Source organism: Chanos chanos, chromosome 9, assembly GCF_902362185.1.
Source record: "Chanos chanos chromosome 9, fChaCha1.1, whole genome shotgun sequence".
NCBI lineage: Eukaryota > Metazoa > Chordata > Actinopteri > Gonorynchiformes > Chanidae > Chanos > Chanos chanos.
Genome location: NC_044503.1, coordinates 14,313,978 through 14,335,035, shown reverse-complemented (window position 1 = coordinate 14,335,035; position 21,058 = coordinate 14,313,978). Strand labels below are relative to the sequence as shown.

Here is a 21,058-nt window from a genome sequence, read left to right as displayed (position 1 = left end):
GAAAAGAAATACCACATTATTTTTCATACTAGCAAATGAGCAGGTGTAAACACATGATAAAGAAGAGTCATACAGACAAGGCTGTAGACCTGGTTTAAATGCATCAGCACCGTATCATACTCATTTCAAATCATTCTGAATCATTCTGACAATCTGATGCAGTAAACAGGCTCCCACAACCAGACTAGAAGGACCCAGTGGGGACTTGGAGAACCTCAGCAAGGGTGGGGTGGGGGGTGGGGGGGGGGGGAGGGAGAGGAGGAGGAGGAGATATATTTGAAGAAGAGCTTCTCTGGGCGAAATGTAACGACCTTGATCTATTTGGCGGGAATTCTTTCCACACCTCTCCCTCATAAATCCCCACGGCCAGTGCCTCCAGATAGTTTTGATGATCAATAAAACATAATTGAATTTTCTTCATATATTTGACCACGTGTTTTATAAAACCAGATGGAAAACTATAAATTTCAACGTCGAACACCAGCCAATGACATGCTCTGTAAATAAATCTCCCAAGATAACTGGAGTCTTACACCTCAGGACCTGCAAAAAGTTACAAGACCTTTATATTCTTCCCCCACTCCCATCATATCTATCCTAAAAGGCAAAGAGCGAGTGTGAAGAAATATGAAGAAAGCTTTAAGACAAACGAGGGTCAAATTAAGACATTTATGGTCTCGGCGTAATAATCTGCTGATTAATTGTGAAGCCTATTGACTAAATTTGTGTGAAACAGATAGGATGCTTGGTAATCTTCCAAAAACTATTGCATTGCAAAAGGGGGAATTTTTTTTAAAAAAAATCTTGACAAGGAAAGATATAGACATAAAGAGGCATCCTTAAGAGACAAACATCTCTATGCAATTACAGCTTTCAGAGCATCTGAGGAGATAAGAGAGAACTTTTTTTTTTTTTTTTAAGTGTGCGAAAAAGGGAGAGGAAATTAGCTCCGTGTCAGTCTCTCCACCTGAGTCTCCAGTGAACCAATGCGTGGCAGCAGGCGTGAGTTAACGAGGCAGCTTAGTAGGCCATACAAGATGGGTTTGACCTTCATTCCCCTCCCAAACCTCTGGCGTAATGTGCGGATCAGTGGATTAGCTCTGGAGCACCGATGCCCGACTAGTGCCCGCCTTTGAACTTTACAGCCGACAAACAATCAGCCATGTCACAGACTAGGGGAGTGAGAAATCAGCTCAGACAGACCCTAAACCATGATGAAATTGCCTTCAGGAGTACTTTAAACATTCTTTTTCTCTCTCTTTTTTTTTCACTGAAGTTTGCTGTTCATGTAAAATTATCAAACGCTGTAAAATTATCAAACACTTTGACAATTCATTCTCCTAGTAAATTTTTTGCTGTGGTATTTTGTAGATTACAGACTACAGACGTCTAAAAAAGTCTCATCCATAGAAAACAACACAATTACAGACGCACGTGTGCATACATAAAGAAAGCCTAAACCGCTTAATAAGCTGGGTATATTATTTTTTTCTTCCTTTTACTTCCTTCACTTCAGATATTAAGTCCGTTTTTCTCCCGGAGGCCTGCTTGTGTGTTGACCCTTTTGGGCTTGGTGCTAACACGGCAGCTGTCTGCTTTAGTCTCTGGAGCAAAGTGAAGAAAATGCACTTATAATTTAATTACCTCACAAGAATCATGCGTTCAGTTTCCTGCAGATTTCCTCTTCCAGCAAAACTTATAGAATTCTGTGTGTGTGTGTGTGTGTGTAAGAAAGAGAGAGATAGTGTGCGTGTACAGCAGGCTATCTGCTGCTGATCATAACAGATTACTCTCAAACAATGCTTCAGGAGCCTCTTTCAGATAAACCTTGGAAGTTAAATAGTTTATGAATGCATTCTTTAGCTGTCCTTTGAGAAAACCAAACCAGGCTCAAATATAAGTCTTATATATAATATTTAGCCTGGTCTTGGCATCAACAGTACTGTGGTTGTGGCCTAGTCTCTCCTCAGCATTAAGGTGAAGTTGTGTTAAACCCAGAGAAGAGCTAAACATCTCCACACAGGTAGCAGGAGCAGAGTACGGCCTTTGATGATTCTCAACTTTTCCCCAACCCACCAGGGCATCGGTGGATTTAACCAGAGCAAAGAGGGTTAAGCCTCTGGAGCTGCCGCTGGATCTAAAATCCTTCTCTCCATCAAAGCCTGGCTAATACATTCAACTCACTGTGTGAGGAGAAGAGTAGCAAGGGACAAGAGTCGAACGGGGAGACAGAGAGAGAGAGAGAGAGAGAGAGAGAGAGAGAGAGAGATGAAAAAAGAGGGAAAGAGCTAATAGAAATTGATCTTCTGTGTTCATTTTTGACATCAACCAGATATAATTTCAATAATAAATGACATAATAATTTAAATCATTTCAAACAGGCGCCATCCTGTTTTGTTTGTTGTGAGCATGTAAAGCCCTTTGAGACTGTAAACAGTGATACTGGGCTCTAAATAAACTTGAACTTGAACTTAAATGATTTCAGCAAACGTCAGATTCCAACAACCATTTATATGTCATCACAGTATCACAAGTTAACAACAGACAGTCATCATATCAGATTTTGTGCAATTATGCTTTTCATTGACATTCCTTTCATCACAGCAGGCTAAAACAATTTTTTACAGCCAGAATGGCTGGAGTGACAAACCAAGATATATTGAAGACATCCTAAATGTTCCATCTAATTAGGAATGAATAATGTGGACGAAAAAAAAAAACCCTCAACGATTTCCCTCAACATGAAGCTCAAACTTCCCTGCAGACTTGAACAAGCAGGTTTACACCCTGTCCTGCTTTTCACTTGTTAAAATAAACCAGGCGTTCAGGCCCCAGCGGGCTGAGAGACACGCTCTTCCCAGCCTCCATCAGAGACAGCTGAGACACCATCTCCTGACATCCCTCAAGTCCCTTAAAAGGCTGTGCCATGACAGGTCTCCACAGTGAGAGCTGTCACACCGACGCCGGCTCCAAAGCTCCGCATCACCATCATCATCTCCTGATGGGCAACGAGCTCCACCTTTCTCCCTCTTCCCTCTTCCCTCTTCTTGCACTTGTCAAGGTCCGACAGTCGCCACGACAACCACTCAGAGCCTGGCCGGTTTCACCTGCAGTGGTCTCGCGCAGGAAAATGCATAAATAAACAAATAAACAGAATGTGCCGGAACCGCACGCTGTCTCCCAGTTAGCAGGCCGGTCAGCCCACTTTGATTCCTCCCAGAGGACCATCAATAATGCATGATGAAGCCCCTCTTAACTACCCCCCCTCTGTCCCCGACCATGTGACTCTTCAGCTGAGACTGGGGTGGGGTGCAGGACAGAGGAAGGGGGGGTGGGGGGCGTGATGATGCCATTACAATGCATGCACATCTGCAGACATCAATATCTGACAGCGGGTATAGGTTGGGATGCCTTCCAGTGTCATAGCCCCAGGGGATCATGGGAATAAAACCATAAACAGCCTGTCTCAGTTAACATTTGAAACTTAAAACAAAAAGGGAAAAAGAGGGGTGGGGGTGGGGGGTATGAATAAAAAAACTCATACACATCCATAAATGTGTGGAATTTACAGAAATAAATCCCAAACCATCCTGGTTGAAATTTCTAATTCACTGTCTACAGTGAGGCTCATCTATAGTCGGCATATTGGAAGCCACAAACTAGTCATGTGGGTATTAGAAGGCTGAAAACTGGGGTTGGGCCACTTATAGTCTAGTTCAGCAAATCATCATTTTGATTGGGGAAAATCAACAGAAAAACTATATTCAGTGTGACTATTCACTGTGCTTAAGCATTGTCATTTCCAAGGTTATAGAGAACCCAAATTCTCATCCTTAAATTTGGTGGTCCTCCAGTTAGAACAGCAGTTTACCATTCACGTTAAATTAAGAACTCATTAAGAATATAAAAACTTATTACGAACATCTTTACCTCATGAATCAACAGTGTGCACTGCTTAATGAATTTAGTGCACTTTAGTGATCATTTTCATTCAGTCTAATGGCCTTTAATGTTTTCTGCGGTGTTACTGGGTTTACAAATGGGCTTTTTGCTCGGCCTTTACGGGAGTTTTCGTCAGTTTTGCTTTAGGCTGACCACGAGAATGTTCAGATTTATATTACTCCCTTTTACCATAATAATATTTAACACAGTTTTAGACACGGCTAAAATAGGACTATGAAAATGAAAGTGACGTGTAATTAAAATGTAGAGCGGCATTACAGTGCTAACTGTTAAAACGATTCACGTCCATTCGTTAATATTCATTTTAAACCGTACTCATCACAACATTGTGCATCAGCCAGCCAAACACCACACTGATGATTTATTCAATGTTTCTAAACAATTTTAAAAATCAAAGATTATGTCATAATAGTTAAGATTAGAAGCTAACTATGGTGGGCAGCCATGGTCTAGAGGTTAGAGAACCAGGCTTGTGACCAAAGGGTTGCTGGTTTGAGTCCCTTGGTCAAGGCGCTCATCCCCATTGCTCCCCTGGGCGCAAGGAATGCTGTCTACTGCTACTGTGTCTGGTGTGTGTGTTCACTAATGGTGTGTTGTATGGGTTAAATCCAACACACTGGTAGTACACACACCTTTTAAATGCAGAGGACAAAGTCGCTGCTCGCTGTTCAAAGTGAGCCAGAATGGCTGAGATTTACATTTACATAAGCTGCAAGAAACCACACAGCTTCATAATATATGGGCAGTTAACTCTTGAGTATGACGCTAGAAATGACTGGGTATACCTTACAAATGAAAAATAATGGAGCTCTTGTTAAAATATGCATTATTGGCCTTGCGTAATTTTCTTTTTTCCGTCAATTACTGTCTGTGCAGATACATCAGGAAAATCACTAACTGCCAACAATTAACCCTTTTCAGAGTCTAGATCTCTGCAAATGACATTTAGCTAAAGGATATATTATAAGACGGCCCTTTGTGTTCATGTAATATAATTTTTCACTGAAAGAAAGGCCAGGGACAGCATTGGTTAGAACAATATTGAATTTAAAAGCCTATATATATATATATATATATATATATATATATATATATATATGTATGTATGTATGTATGTATGTATATTTATATATACACACACAATTTGAGACAATTAAAGTCTTTTTTATGTGTCATACTGATTAAAACCAAACACAAAAAAAACGTTTTACAGTTAAAAGCTTAATTAAATTTGTCCTCATTAGCAGTACAGAAACCCCTTTTTTTCAAAAGAGCAGGAAACACTTGAAATGTAAAATAAATCTTAATTTTGAGATTCGGCTGAACAAAACTAACTATTAAACTCATACACAGAATATTCTGTCGTATTAATACATGTTTGCAGTACATTGCAAGTTTTAAACATGTTTTTGGTGCTGTTAAACTGCATAATAGGATGTCACCAAATCTGGAGAATGGCCCTACTCTTTTGCATGGGTCTTAAAGGAGGAAACACAACACCAATTAGGTAGCATGAAACATATCCTTATTCTCAGTCTGGATCCATATCCATGACAAGTTTCACTGTTATCGACCACTACGAGGAAAAATCTGACTGTCAATAGCAGTGGACTGACTCAATATAAATCAGAACAAATGAAAAAGACCGGGGGGGGGGGCTTCAATATTGTCCAACATCCAAGCAGACACCTGATGGAGTTCTCACTAGACAATCACCCCATGCACTGCTCCAACTCTCACAGACAGACAGGTCCAGAACGCTGTATCACGGTCCCCGTGGACATTAAAGCAATTATTACCCATTGACCGTGGCAGGAGTTAAATGCTGCGTTTAGTATTCATGAGATGCTTTCAGGATCTGCTGCTGTTCTCACTCACCCTAGAGAACACCTGTGGATGTCCTCAGAATTAGTGGTAAGGGAGGGAAAATGTCAGTCAAGGAGGTCCTCCATATCATTTGATTAGCACAGCTGGGATTCACTTTGTTAACAAGTTGACTTGTAATAAAGGAAAGTTCTATCCTGACCAATAATCTAACAACTGTATTTGGGGGAGTTTCTTTTCAATAATAAAAGTGTATGCTACAGTTAGCGTCTCTCTCAGATCTGCTACTAAAATCACATCAAATCAAAACATAGTCTTACTATGAGATAACGTCATGTATCAGCATGGTACTGTGAAAGTGTCCTGCATTGTAGGCTCGTCTACCGCTTTTTCAGTGTACGCCTATGTGCTGTATCATAATGTAGGCCTTCCTGCACAACAGTACAACTGCTGGGAGGTTATCGTTTGAAATGCAAAAAATAAATAAATTATCGAATGAATAAATAAATAAATATGCCGAAAAGTCAAACAAAATCAGTGGGATCAACGCCTAACGCTGGCTAACGTACCTTTTGGGTCCCACACTCAAAGGCCCATGTACTGACACTTCAAAGAGGTGATGCGGTCGATTTGAATTTCTAATCCTGATGCCATCAACCAGCCTAAGGGGATGGATGAGAAGAACTTGGCCAAAACCAGCGCATTGAGGAAAACTATAGGCCAAAGCGACCGTGCACCTAGTGCACAATCAGTAAATGAACACACAATAAATGAATACATATACAGACGATAAAAACAATCTTAGCCACAGTCAGAATCGTTAAAGCGCACGCTGTTTTTCAGGATCATTAAGTGTTTCTCATTTCAGTGTTTTATTGACTAGTTAATTCTGCTCCCTGACATTCTTTAGCAGTGGTTCTCAACTCCAGTCCTGAGGGCCCCCTGTCCTGCACGTCTTTGTTTTAACTCTTCATTATCACTTGAGCTAATCAAGGGCTTGATGAATAATTGATCAGTGGAATCAGGTGTGTCAGTCCTGAGTTAAAACAAAGACATGCAGGACACGGGGCCCTCAAGACTGGAGTTGAGAACCACTGCTCTATAGCACATTTAACTGAATTCGTGAAGAAAGTGCTGTTTTCTGTAAACGAAACAAACAAAAAAATCTAACCAAATTTAAAATGGCAGCAAGGGGGTTCGGCACCGCAAGACGCTTCTTGATTTGGAGATGCACCTGCTCGAATTATCATGTAAAATGTCAAAAATGATGGAGTAAATTTATTGTATTTTGTGATTTCATACATTATGCATCAGTTTTCAAAGCCTGCGACAGTTTTTGGAATTTGAATTTTGGTAAGACTGTTTTGTGGATTGTATTTAGTCTGTAGCAAGAATGGAGTTTTTTACGGTTTTGGCAATCACGCAAACTCTACAGGTATACGATGACAAGAACATACTACCAATATAGCCTACAGTGAGGTTTAAGACCTGATATGTCTATGTGCACTCTTGCTCCAAAGATGGGAAATAAAGTCTCTAAAATAAATACGCAAATTATATGTGGAGCGTAAATTCTCACAGCTATTTCACAAGCAAAAAGTTGTCAATTACCAGTCCTCAACTGAACTTCAAGTTAGCAGGCTAATTTATGAATCCCATTTCATAGCACAGCCCTTAGGTGCTATAAACTTCCGCCTAGCTTTCAGAATCTGCCATACAACCAGGCCACTATTGATCTACCATTTACAATTACCTTTCAGTTCTGCCAGCCCCAGGTGGGGGTCCAAGCCTGCTGTGCTGAACCAAGGGGATATAATCAATAGCAGTCCTTCCTGTGGCCTATTGGGGAGATCGCATAGCCACAGTGTCTATGGGTCCCTGCCAGCTATCAATCAATGTGACCCGCTCCATAATTACTATAAACAAGTTCAGCCCTTGGAGACACAGTTTTGTTTTTCAAATTAATGCACTGCATGCACCATGTAAGTGAAATTTTAACCCCGAACTCTTTATGACTATGACCTGGATTTTAGAAAGCTTGTGGGCAAATAAGGTTTTACACTGCTGGTCGGTCAGATTTGGGTAGCACACAGCAGTTATGAGGCTGCTTGTGAAAGAAAGAAAGAAAGAAAGAAAGAAAGAAAGAAAGAAAGAAAGAAAGAAAAGGGGGAAATCAGTCACACTATACACTCTCTGGCTACGTTTTCAGTGTCTCAGATAAATCAGCTCAATACAAATGGAATGGAATTATGTTCTACTCCAAGAACCAAACTGCTGCTGTATATCTGCTTTACAGTAATAGTAAAGAAGCTGAGAACTCTGTTTTGCTTCTGGCGAACTGAAAGTAATAATTAGCAGAGGAAATAGAGCCGATCTACAACTTCAGCATTGTATAATCAAATGCAACAACAGAAAAAACACACAACCATTGCCTGCGTTACGCTATTAAGGTCGATATTCCAAATGCACAGCAAAAAACAAAAGGTAAAACAAAAAAATACTAGTTGAATAGCGTCATAATTACGAATTCATTCTCTGCTGAAATGCTCTGTCACCATCTAGTGGCAGAAGCGGCACTCAAACGCCTAAATTTGTACACATTAATACCTTGTGTACTTCTGAACGCTGTAGAGTGAATAACGTATGCAAAGTTTTGCTATACGGCGATTACTGGATGACACCAATCCAAACTTCAAAAGAAAAGTTAAGAAGAAAAGAAAAAAACTGCTACTGTAAAACGTTGAATACAGATTGCAGTGTCCTCCAAGAGAGACTGAACAAAGAAATGCCTCAATTGATATAGCTGTATGGCTCTACATAACTGTGAAACTGATACCAAAACGTATAATTAATGGCAAACCGAACATTACCACCATAAGAAGCTCACAAGTATAAATTTGTGTTATCGTTTCTGTTTGTTCCAATTAAAAAAAAAAAAAAAAAAAGCTCTACACGAAATATTGTTAGAACAAAAAGATTTTAATACATGAGAATATTAGAGAAATATATGAAGCATGACCATACAAGTGAACGCAACGCCGAGGAGATGAACAATAATCGCCATTCTACGCTCACTTTGCAACGCTGAGCTGTTGCTAAAGAGCATCAACCATTAGAGGTGCCTTTGATCCGGCTGCAGCTAGGCTATCTCCTATCCCACTGATCTCCAGTCTTGAGGCTCAAATACATTCATCCATTACAAGTCATTCCCATTCTCCACATGAATCAGGCCTCAGGAGCATCGTCTCCCCCTGCTATGATTTAGAAGCGGCGTGAAAGGAACGCTGCGAGAGAAACTCAAAGACGTGCCATCCTGATTGGAAGAGTAATATCATCACTTGAGACGGGTTGGACGGACGGAAGGGAATAATTGATTCTGGTGAATCAATAATTCATTCATGCCACAGTGTTAATTAAGTGAAATTAAAGAGAATGCTTGAGCAGGGAACCGTCTGACTCTGCTTCCTACATCGAGAGCTACGTTGATTATTGTTTATTAACCGGAGGGAGGAGTTTTCATTTCAAACAGAACTAATATTGGTATACACTAATTTGTAACACTCCGTAATTTACATGTAAAGAATTAGAGTCTGTGAGTGTGTCTTCTACTCTGATTAAAGAAACACTTCTGTTATTGTCCACCCTTCCTTTGGAATCCGTGCGCAGCATAACAACATCAAAATACACTCCCAGAATTTAATCTAACTAATTCTATGTGTTCCGTGTCAGCGTGGAACCATCTCTGAGGACTGTCCTTATGGTCAGTTACAAGGAATTGCCAAAATAAAGGAAACATTCATACAAAGTGCATTAATAGGACACTGGGCCGTCATTAGCTAACAGAGTAGCTTCAGTATGATTTGTCTACAGTGGTCCAAAAGCACTGCAGAATGGATGTATATCCACTGTTTCATAAGAAATTCCAACATTGGTATTTTGTAACTGGTTATGGAAACCACTGCCTCAGGCATCATTGCATAAACTCCTCATTCAAATTTTATGCTGTGATCTGTTTACTGCTTCTTTTTTGTTTGTTCTCGTGCACATCAAACTATTCAGTGACCAGTCATGCCCTGTGAATGATAACCAGTCCCCCAGTATAGAAATTCTTCACTATGGGATACATTTAATCTCAAAGAATAGTCCTGTATTTACTGGTGTTTACCCTGTCCTCTGAGAGGTTGAGTGGACTTAAGCCATGCCAGGACAATGCACCCAATGCTATAAAATAACGAGCAGAACTCTTCACCTTGAGAAACCAGCACTGAGTTCTGTAGGTGGCTGTTGGCATTGATCTGTATATTGAGAGCAGAGGCAATGATGATTCATCCATATATACACAATTTATGTATTGCACTGCTCAGTAGAACCGTAGCCTACATGACTTTATTGCACCACTGCACTCACAAACACGTTTTGTATGTACTGCAGTCTGACCAGAGCATCCATCTCTGTGAATTTCTCAAATTAAACCACCTGCAGTTTCACAGTGAAACCACCTGCTGATAATGGATTTATATTTGTAGTCAGTTGGCTGTTTGTCTGCATCCCTTGCATTTCAAATCAATGTACAGTCATAACTGTATAGAAACATGCTCTTTTGACCAAGGTTGACCCCAGATGATAACGACTTTCCCATAGATTCCCCAGCCAATATTGCTGCTGTCACTGTTCTTCATAAAATATCAGCAAATGAAGTGGTCTTCATTATTGACGCTTCTGCCAGAGGTGCTCCAATGATATCCTCTGGCAATATTTGCCAAAACATCAGTCAGTTGGGCATGGACAACATTTTTAGAGGCAAGCTTAAGGGTAACGCGATAATTGTTAATTAAGTTACTCAGGAATCACATCTGTGTTGAAGCAATATCTTTCAGTGTGTTTTTTATCCCCCATTTACTTATGACTTTCCTGTGTGTGTTCGGCAGAAACTGCATACAATATGTCTCTCTATCACACAACACACCGTGGAATATTTTGTACAGCTACACGTTACTTACTAAAGCATATTAGTGATGTGCACATTTCACTTTAACACTGCCTGTGTATACAGTTTTTCGCTGCACCTAAGCTCCAATGTACGTGCTATTAGTAAACACTCTTTAGGACTAACATTTCATACGCTCAAAACGTTCTGTGCTGCATTATCCAAAGCGAATGGCGCGGTCCACTTGAACTCGGACCAGGACCAAAGATTTCTCTGTGTTGAAAGATTGCCACTACACAACCTCGTTCTGAAATGTACACGGAAGTAAAATTTTCTGGTCGTCTATGTCTCCACCCCTTCAACTCATCAGTCAACGTGGGGTCCTGGTACGACTGCAAGTAGGTAATTTCTCTGCTTGCATGTTTAACTTTTTGTAGTTTATTGCTGCGCTTATTTGTACAGTGACTTAAGCGCGGGTTATACTGGAGCTTCGCTTGCTTTCTTTACCTCGCATAGAGCAAAACCCATGTTAGACCCGATTCGCACGTCTCATCATTCAGTGGGTGAGTTAGCGAAGATAGCTAGTACGCTAGCCTGCCAGCAAGTCAATTAACTCGAGATATAATGTTGACGACCATGTTGTCACATTAAATGTCGTAACTAACTTCGGTCAAGTGAAGTCTGTGACACCACTGAACTTCTTTAGCACTAATGATTATCTGTACTTTAAAGTATGCGCTTGCTTAAACATATGCTAGTGATGGACGGGTGAACTAGCTTGCTACTGGCTGTCTTAACGCCCATATGTTATATTGTATTTGGTCGGTGTTTTCCGAAGTTCGGCAGCTGTTCAAAAACCAAACCTGTCTATGGCAGTGGTTTTACTCCCATCGTCTTGATTTAATAGTCATGGTGTATGGGATAATTTTGTTTGTACCTAAAGGTGATGTACATCTTGGAAGTAGGTGCTGATGAGATGATGTGGTGGGGTGGGGATGTCCCTCTAAACACAAGAAGTTTGATCCGGAAGGCGGATGTACTACTCAGAATACTTAACGTATTATCAGGACATTCTTGATAATCTCTGCGTTGTTAAAGACCTAACACTCGGTGTCCTCCCTCTTCCCCTCAGACAGAAGCAGAGTCACTAGCCAGTGAAAGTCCTTTCTTGGCTTGGGCTGGACTCAGATTTGACCACACGGAGTTAGTTCGAAGGTGCCGCTCAGCCATGAGTACAAGTGCCAGTCTGCGTGCGCATCGGGTCAAGGCAGAACCTGCTAGCGACGGCAACAACTGGTCAGATAGTGACCACGGCGGAGGGGTCCGCGTTGAAGAAGGGGGAAGCTTTTTGCGGAGACTGATGGAGCTTCCAACCCCACAGCTGTCACGGCATCAGCTAAAACGGCTGGACGAACACCGGTACAGCAGCGCAGGGCGATCCCTGTTGGAACCCTACATGCAAGGATACTGGGAGTGGCTGGTGGGCCGTCTTCCCACCTGGATGGCTCCGAACCTTATCACCATTATCGGTTTAGCCACCAACATCCTTACTACTTTGATCCTGGTCTACTATTGCCCCACTGCCACAGAGCAGGTAGGCTTCAGGTCCTGGTCTAAATCAGTGTGGTTTGTGGCACCACCATGTTAATTGTGCCTTTGTTTTTTTTTTTTTTTTTTTTATAAGCAGTCATCCTTAATGTCATTAAATGCAAAGAGAATTAAGTAAGACTGGTGAGCTTCAAAAAATTTCTCAGAGAAAACATTGTGCACTTGAAGTGTAGAGATGTGCAGTGTGATTCCATAAGCAGCAATACTTTTGTTGCTGTGTTAATCTGAAGCTGTTTCATTAAAATGTGGTGGAATGCATTTAAAACGGGATTATTTTTGCTCCACCATTCAAAATCAAACAGCTTAACATATTAAAGGAAGCAGCTCCCAACTGTGTCAACTGAAGGATATTCATCCGTATCTCAAGGAAACTGCACTGTGTGTTTGGCTGTTTGGCTTCATCCAATTAGACTCAAGGGTTCTGTAATTTTGAGCATCATTTTAATGAGTTCAAGTGAGATAAGCAGCACCACAAATAACAAAAACTATAAGTATCACGTGGTTTATGGTACAAATGCAAACTCAAAGAACCAGTTCTCTAGAAGTTTCTCAGTTTTGGCTTTTTGGTGGTTTATGGTTTAAACATGACTCCACAGAGGCAGCTCTCCAGAACTTTTGTCTTTACCTCAATCACATTTATGATTTATGGTGTAAATCCAACTCCACAGAGTCATTTCTGCAGAATTTTTCTCAGCTACAGCTTATTTTAAATGAGACTTGCGTTAGCTTTAACCTTACCCATCCTCAGAGTGAGTTTGCTTAAACAGATCTATATGAGATGAGAGAAGTTTTAGTCTCAGTCCTCAGTGGAAGAATGTGACTTGTGGACAGCTGTTATTCAAGGTCACTTCATATGTAATTCTGACCAATGGAGAAGATTGTTCTGTTGATAACGGGCAGGTCCAGATAACGTTCTTTATCTTACTGCCTTGCATAACTGGTTCCTTGTATCAGTTTTACTTGTTTGCACAGGCTTGAGTGGTCACTACACATGCACACATAATTGTGACCTCAACTGTAATGATCATATAACAAGTGGAAGAATTTTTTATTTTGGGTTTCCATTATAAAATCATCAGGAACTTTGTATTTTTTGACCACATGAGAATTCTGTTTGCAAAATGACCCTTTTTGCCCTCATAAAAAAAAACTCTTAAAGACTGTTTGAATCTGGCTTCTTACCTCTCCCCTATTTACACCCTGTTTTTTTTCATCAGGCACCTCAATGGGCATACGTGGCATGTGCTGTGGGTCTTTTCATCTACCAATCACTGGATGCCATCGATGGGAAGCAGGCTCGCCGCACCCATAGCAGCACTCCACTCGGCGAGCTCTTTGACCATGGATGTGACTCCCTCTCCACAGGTGTGTGACCAGTTACAGATCTATGTTATGGTTAGAACTGGATAACCATTAAACCCTATTTAAACCCTAGAAGTTACTCTTCAAACTCAACCCATGCAATGACCGAGTTCATTCTGCGTGAGAAGATACAGTCATAAAGCCACATACTTTACACTGCACACAGTGACAGCTCAGTGTACTTTAGGCTGGCCACAGGCAATCAGTTGTTTATGAGCACACAGCCTGATTCAAGAATGTAGCATATTAAAATAGTTATAATACGCAGTGAATGATGGGAGCATGAGAAGGGACTGGACCGGCTTAATTCATCTGTATTCACTAAATGCCTTGGTAAATCCCTCTATAATTTTGTTGCACGTAACAAATAAAATATAACTGTATATATGCTCTAGGGGGAAAAAAAAAAAGACTTAACTTGACATAAGTCATTTCAAGAATTGAAATTTTACTTCAACCTTTCTCTTCCTCTCTGTACTTGCCCTTTTTTTTATATCGTAGTATTTGTGGTATTGGGGAGCTGCATCGCTGTGCAGTTAGGCACTAATCCAGACTGGATGTTTTTCTGCTGCTTTTCGGGCATATTCATGTTCTACTGCGCCCACTGGCAAACCTATGTCACTGGCACCCTTCGCTTTGGCATGTGAGTGGAGTAGCCTAGCAGTCTTATCCCAATTCAAGTTTTTCTTTTTCTTTTTTTTTTTTTTTTTTTTGGACAGATTCAAACTTGTGATCAAAGCTAACTTTCAACCTTTCCCCAATGACTAAAATGTTTTAAAACTCACCAAACTTAAAAGTTAGATTAATTTTAAGTACCTTATGCTTTCTTTTCTGGCCAAATGATTATGAAATTGATTTGACTTGATGTTTCTGGTTTTGAATTAAGTTAAATCATCTCTTATTTCTCCTCTTAATTGCTTTGTCCTGTTTTCCAATTTAGCATTGATGTGACTGAGGTGCAAATCTTCATTATAACCATGTACTTGTCATCTGCTTTTGGAGGAACAGCTTTTTGGCAGTCCTCGGTAATTCTTTTTTTTTTTTTTTTAATTCACTCAGACAAACAGTCTTCATAGAGTTCATTGTAATGACAGTACACTGCGGCAAAATTCTAGCTGCTTGTGAAACACTGTTAAGGTTGATGTAGTGCAAACAAAACTGTAATATATTCATCATTTAAAAAAAAAAAAAAAAGGAAAATTAGTACCAGCATGTTGTGATTCCCTAACCCTAACCCTAAGTTTTAGCCTGATATAATATCACTAACTAGGGGTATTTTGAAATTATTGCAACACCGTAAAAGAGCTTCATTCAGTTGTCTGTACCGATAGGGAAAACATTGGGGTTATCCATGAGATTATCCGTTTTATCAGCCTTAGAGCCAGCAGAAAAGATGGTGTTCCTAATTCTGTCATTTGTCCCAGATTCCAGTGCTGAATATCCAGTTTAAGATTGTCCCTGCCATCTGCACCTTGATCGGGGCCATCTTTTCCTGCACCAACTATTTCCGGGTCATCTTCACCGGAGGCATGGGCAAAAACGGATCCACCATCGCAGTAAGTTGAGTCAGCCGTTGAGTAAGTCGAGTTTCGGCGTTACAACATGCGGTAGTAAATCTAACGTTATACTGGCCAAAAGATAACAAGCCCCACCCGTTTTAGAACTTCCACTGCTAACCTGAGTCTCAACTTGTGTTCCAGATAGCGAAATAACACCTTCTCACAGATCTCTCACACAGATTTTCGAAGTTTAGTTCTTAAATATGTCTTGTATTAAGGTAACACTTCAAAACGTCCCTGCCCCCTCCCACCTGTCCCATGTGACTTTGTTTTTTCTTGTCCTCTCAAGGGAACGAGTGTCTTATCCCCGTCCTTCCACATAGGTGTGGTGATGACTCTGGCTCTAGTGATTTATAAGAAGTCTTCAGTTCAGCTTTTTGAAAGACACCCCTGTCTCTACATCTTATCCTTTGGCTTCGTCTCAGCAAAAATCACCAACAAACTGGTGGTGAGTGATATTCTACACACTGTGTGTGTGTGTGTGTGTGTGTGAGAGAGAGAGAGATTTGGATGGGAAAACCTCTGTCCTCCCTCCTTTTCAGCATCGTTGTTTCTCTATTTCCTTTATCTTTTATCTCTTTATTTTTCTCAGTTTAAGCTGTTTGCTCATGATACGTACTGAAAGAGGTCTCTTATTGGACAGGTTGCTCACATGACGAAAAGTGAGATGCAGCGGTATGATCTGGCCTTTGTGGGTCCAGTCTTGCTCTTACTGAATCAGTATTTCAACAGCTTTATTGACGAGTATTGGGTCCTTTGGATTGCCCTGGTAGGTGCACATAACTCCGCTAATGGTTTCAACTGGATTCATGTTCTGAGAACAAGGAGAATTTCCATGTGAATGTGGATTATATTTTTAGTAGTCTTTGCTTTCTGTGTTTTGGCCACTTGAGTCCAATTAATAAAACAAAATATGGAATTGTTTGATTTTAAATGTTCACTGTCCTGAGCACAAACACGTTATAGGCATATTGTGTATTTTTGAGAGATGTAGACTAAATGTCTTCTCTGTTCAGGTCCTGTCTGGACTGGATCTTGTGCGCTACTGCACGAGCGTGTGCAATCAGATCGCTTCACACCTGCACATCTCTATCTTCAGGATCAAGCCACCGGAAACTATCCCTAATCCGCAAAACCACCCCAACCACCACTAACACAGCCAACCCTCAACTCCGACCAGTGTTTCCCTACGAGGGTCAGATCTTCCAATGAACAATAGAAATGATGACCAGCTCGCAATGGGTAACTTCTATTCCAGTAAACGTTTCATTCTAGCTCAGAGCCTGAATGTATTTATGCAAATGTTTTGTCAGAATGTTTGTTGAGAGTTTGTTGAACATGTAGGATATGAGGGAAGATGTTGTTTTGTGGAGTGGAGGAGGGAAGCCAGAAAGTCATTTGCACCCTCCACTGTGAAGTCTAGTGAAGGTTTCCTTTATTATGGTTTCTGTGTAAGACATTAACCTCTGGAAAAAAAAAAAAAGTTAGATTGGTTAATGTTCATTGTTACTTTGTGATTTGTTCACCAATAACTAATGAGTGTGTTAATATAATCTTGAAAAACACACAACACAACACGATGTATGTTGTCATATTAGTTACCTCTAAAACTCTTACCTTATCTGTTGTTGGGGTGTTTCAAAACAAGCACTGAGAGAAATGAATAAGCAGAGAACTTAAATGCTAATTTAGATGTTATGCTGCTTTTTTATTTTTATTTTTAACAAATACCTGAATCGCTCTGCCATGAGCACAGCTTTCAGTAAATGGCCAATAAACATTTCACCAGTTAGTACAGAACTAAAAAATCCAACCAATGAACCAACGCTCCTAAAGAAACCCATAGTATGTTTGCACAGTGAGAGCGGAAAGGTGTACTTTTTTTGTTCAAAAATCAAAAAAAAGGTGTTGATATTCACTTCTGCCTGTACGTGGTGCCATTATCATCTCTATAAATGCAGTGAGTTAAGGTGAAATTCGTGTGGAAAATTTCTCATGAATTGTACTATCTGTTGTGTTGGCCTTAAAATATTTCAGACTAGTGTTAAAGTACAAAAAAGGGAGTTAAATTATTTGGGACATAAAATAAGTAATGTGATAATTGTTTTTTTTAATGTGTTCAAAAATCTGTTAATGGGACTTTTTTTGTAACTGTTTCTTCCACCCACTCAGTCCAAAGACCCAGTTGATTATTTAGATTACACAGACGGTGATGGGTTTTAACTTGAATCCACCATGAATCATGTTTTAACAAGATGTTATTGTAAAGATACTCAGATGTTGACACAGAAAATGGAACAAATGTGTCTCTACATGAGCATTTATTAGTTTATTATACACTTTCGTCAAGAGCACTCGATAAAAGGAATCAGTAAATATATCATTTAACTAACATAAATGCCAGAAATAGTGTCAGTTTACACACCTGTGTCAATGTGATTAGATTTATGTACGTCTTTTTTAAATGTGTGCCTTTTTACTTTCACTTGAAAAGTTTTTACTTTAATACTTTTAACTTTTCATTCGGTCTGTTATGAAGATATATTCTCCACTATGCACACGTAGCTACTCTAACCGTTCTGGCTAGAGTTCAAGAGGGTAAGGTGACATTTCTGATCGTTTATGGTTTAGTGGATTGTACCATTTAGGACTAATGGAAGGGGGTGAACTGAGACATGAGCTCTTCCAAACTCCTACTTTTTGACCTCTACCTCTATGCATTTGTGTATGCGTTTTCCTTGGGTTTACTCCATAAATGACATCAAAAACTGTACAAAAACCACATTTTAATCTTTTTCTGAATATAGTTCAGTACATTTAAGACTGGTTTCTCCTGAATTTTTCGCTTGATCTGTGCCTTTCCTTTACATTCCCTTTAAAATCAGTGTTTGACCTATGTTTTGCGTGCCAAAATGTGCTTGTGCAGTGGCAACAAAGTTACACTCCGATTTGTTACAGGTATTTCATTACACAAAGGGTCTTTATTTATCATGTTCATTGTCAACAGAGTCAGATATAGAAGTTATGGTACAGATGCTATAAAATGTGTTCATCTCTAGGTATACAAAGAAAATGATTTTTTTTTTTTTAAAAAAATTAAGTGTACTTGAGTCACAAGAGTCAGTCTCTATCTCTCTCCCATTCACGCACACACAGACACAAACACAAACACACACTAGTCTCCCTCTTCTTCCCTACATTATTAAAGCAATGCAAAGTTAGCGACTGTTGTATCATTTAATGGGAGTCAGCATGCCTTCTTTCCAGTCCTAATTCACAGTCCAGACCGTAGTCACATTAAGAGAAATATTTTCAGTGTCAAAGGTTTGATTTTGTTTCTGTGTGTTTCCATGTTAATGACTCTTATTGTATGTTCCGCTGTAACGCTTTTCTGTTCTCATCCAGCGTACTGATTTAAGCCATATTAGTTAAACCTGACCTTTTGCTCAAAATGTTTTAAGGGAATTTTTTTTGTCACTTACGGTTGATGTATCCCTAATTATTGAAATATTTGATTTTTTTTTTTCCCATTATTTTTCTTTTCTGTTGATTGAACATCTGACATGCAATAAAGACTGCTATATTTATGGTAACTTAGCATGTGTTTCAGTGTCCTTTGTTTTCCTGCTTCTCTCTGTGCGTGTGTGAATGATTGCTGAAAATTGTAAATTTAATTTTCATATTCATTATAAATATTTTCATATATACAGCACACACACACGCATACATACGAACATAAAGCATATCTCGTGTGTTTATGTTTATCAGTTTGCCAGGCAACCACTGAGCTGGATTTCTCTTTTCCTTCTAATGAGAAAGTGAAATCATGCTGAATGAGTGTCAGCTGACTGAAGTCACAAGAGTTTGGGGGGATGGGGGGGGGGGGGTTCTCACTGAGAAAAACCTTCCTCGCCACTCAGAGGGCACTCATAAAGGACATGGCATTTTAGCACTCACTCAGAGAGCAGCTCATAAAGGACATGGCATAATAGCACTCATTCAGTGCATCTCAGAGAGTCTTTACTTTTTCATCTTCAATTTGTGCGCGAGTATGTTTATTTGACTAAATTTACACCGTCTTGCATCTTCGCAGACACACAGGACTCGGGAGGTGAGACAGATCAAGCCTTACTTGACCCTGACTTCTCAATGCAAGCATTTTAGTCCAATTAACCGTGTGGGAGACAGGCTCTGCTGGACTTGTGACCATACCGTAGCTGAGAGTGTGAAGCTGACGTGAACGTCCCGCAGATAAAGTCGTGAGGACGTTACAGTTGACTCTTGCACATTAAATCAGAGGAACTCTGCTGGTTAGCTTGGTTTGGTTGTCGTGGGGACCGTAGTGGTGAGGGAGCAGCGGGTAAAGTAAGATCCTCATCTCTCTCCATGTGAGTATGTGCTGGTTCCATCGAGGGCTGGGTGCTCTCCCTGTAACCTTTTTTTTTTTTTTTTTTTTTTTTTTTTTTTTTTTTTTGTTTGTTTGTTTTTTTTGTTGTTTTTTTTTAATTGTTGATACATACAGACATACATACACACACATGGGACACATAACATAGAACAAGACATCACATTGATCCTGTCACAGAGCCATTATGGTACAGTTGAAGAAGAAGAGGGGAAAGAAGAAGGAGGAGTAGATGAGGAGGAGGAAGAAAAAGGACAATAACAATATCAGCAATAACAACAACAACAACAACAACAACAATAATAATAATAATCATCATCATCGGTATAGTTATAACACTGAGTGATCATAAGTGATAGCAGTGACAATGATACTAGTAGGAAAGGTCAGTAATAATGATAATGGTAGTACTAGTAATAATAGTAATAATAATAAATAATAATAATAATGATAATAATAATAATAATGTAGTGATAGTAATGAAGCAGGAAGATAACATTTAGATACCATTAAAGGAAAAGGGGAGAAGAAGGAAGAAGGGGGAGAGAGAGGAAGAAAAAAAAAAAAAAAAAAAAAAGGGGGGGGGGGGTCAATTTGTTGGAAAGTTCAGAGCTACAAGGATGGGTTCCCAGGTGTTACTGAATAATTTGGTCTGTTTATTGTTTTTAGCTGTGATTCGTTCCATTGAGAGGTAGTCTGTTAACAGATTAAGCCATTGTGATATTGAAAGTTTGTGCCTGTATTTCCAGTTTAGGAGTATTGTTTTTTTTGGCTATTGTTAAGGTGACAAGTATGATCTTGTGGTATTTGTGAATATGACTGATGGGTGTGAGATCTCCTAGAAGGCAAAGGGACGGGGACAGTGGAATGCTGTGACCCAGAAATTTGGAGAGTTCAAATATTATGGCTTGCCAGAAATTTTTGGTTGGTGTGCATTGCCAGAAAGAGTGATAATAACAATCTATTGTGTTGAGGGTGCATTGTGGACAGATATCTGTATTGGTGAAGCCCATGAGGTGCATTCTACGGGTGGTGATGTGTGTTCTGTGCATGACCTTATACTGGATTAGCTGTAGTTGGGAGTTGTTTGTCATGGAGAAGATGTTGCTACATATTTGTTTCCAGAAACTGAGATCAGTCTTAATTTTTAAATCTTTTTCCCAGTTTGTTATTGGTATAGGTAGTGCTTCTTCTTTTGGTGATGATATGTGTTTGTATATTTTAGATAAAGGTTTCTCAGATGTTGAAATGGATGCTATCTTTTCTATTAATGGTGGTGGTTGTAAATCAATGTTGGAAAGTTGTATTTTATTTTTTAGTGCATTTTTAAGCTGGAGGTACTGTAAAAAGTTTGGTTGGGTCATGTTATATTTCTGTGTTAGTTCATGGATGGTTAAGAATTTATCATTT

At 39.7% G+C, this 21,058-nt stretch overlaps 1 protein-coding gene across 1 annotated transcript; it reads left to right on the top strand.

The window, feature by feature from the left end:
- Positions 1–11,058: 11,058 nt before the first annotated feature.
- Positions 11,059–16,397, top strand: LOC115821405 (choline/ethanolaminephosphotransferase 1-like). Its single transcript, XM_030785234.1, has 9 exons — positions 11,059–11,112; positions 11,847–12,308; positions 13,540–13,687; positions 14,186–14,327; positions 14,625–14,709; positions 15,109–15,240; positions 15,533–15,691; positions 15,887–16,012; positions 16,260–16,397. Exons 1-9 carry the CDS (start codon positions 11,059–11,061, stop codon positions 16,395–16,397), a joined length of 1,446 nt encoding a protein of 481 aa, XP_030641094.1.
- Positions 16,398–21,058: the final 4,661 nt, after the last annotated feature.

Excerpts from the sequence above, each read along its gene's own strand:
- LOC115821405 (XM_030785234.1), top strand. The coding sequence starts at position 11,059 with ATGTCTCCACCCCTTCAACTCATCAGTCAACGTGGGGTCCTGGTACGA. Across the intron at positions 13,688-14,185 it reads ATGTGACTCCCTCTCCACAG|TATTTGTGGTATTGGGGAGC; the intron begins GTGTGTGACCAG and ends TTTATATCGTAG. Across the intron at positions 14,710-15,108 it reads CAGCTTTTTGGCAGTCCTCG|ATTCCAGTGCTGAATATCCA; the intron begins GTAATTCTTTTT and ends CATTTGTCCCAG.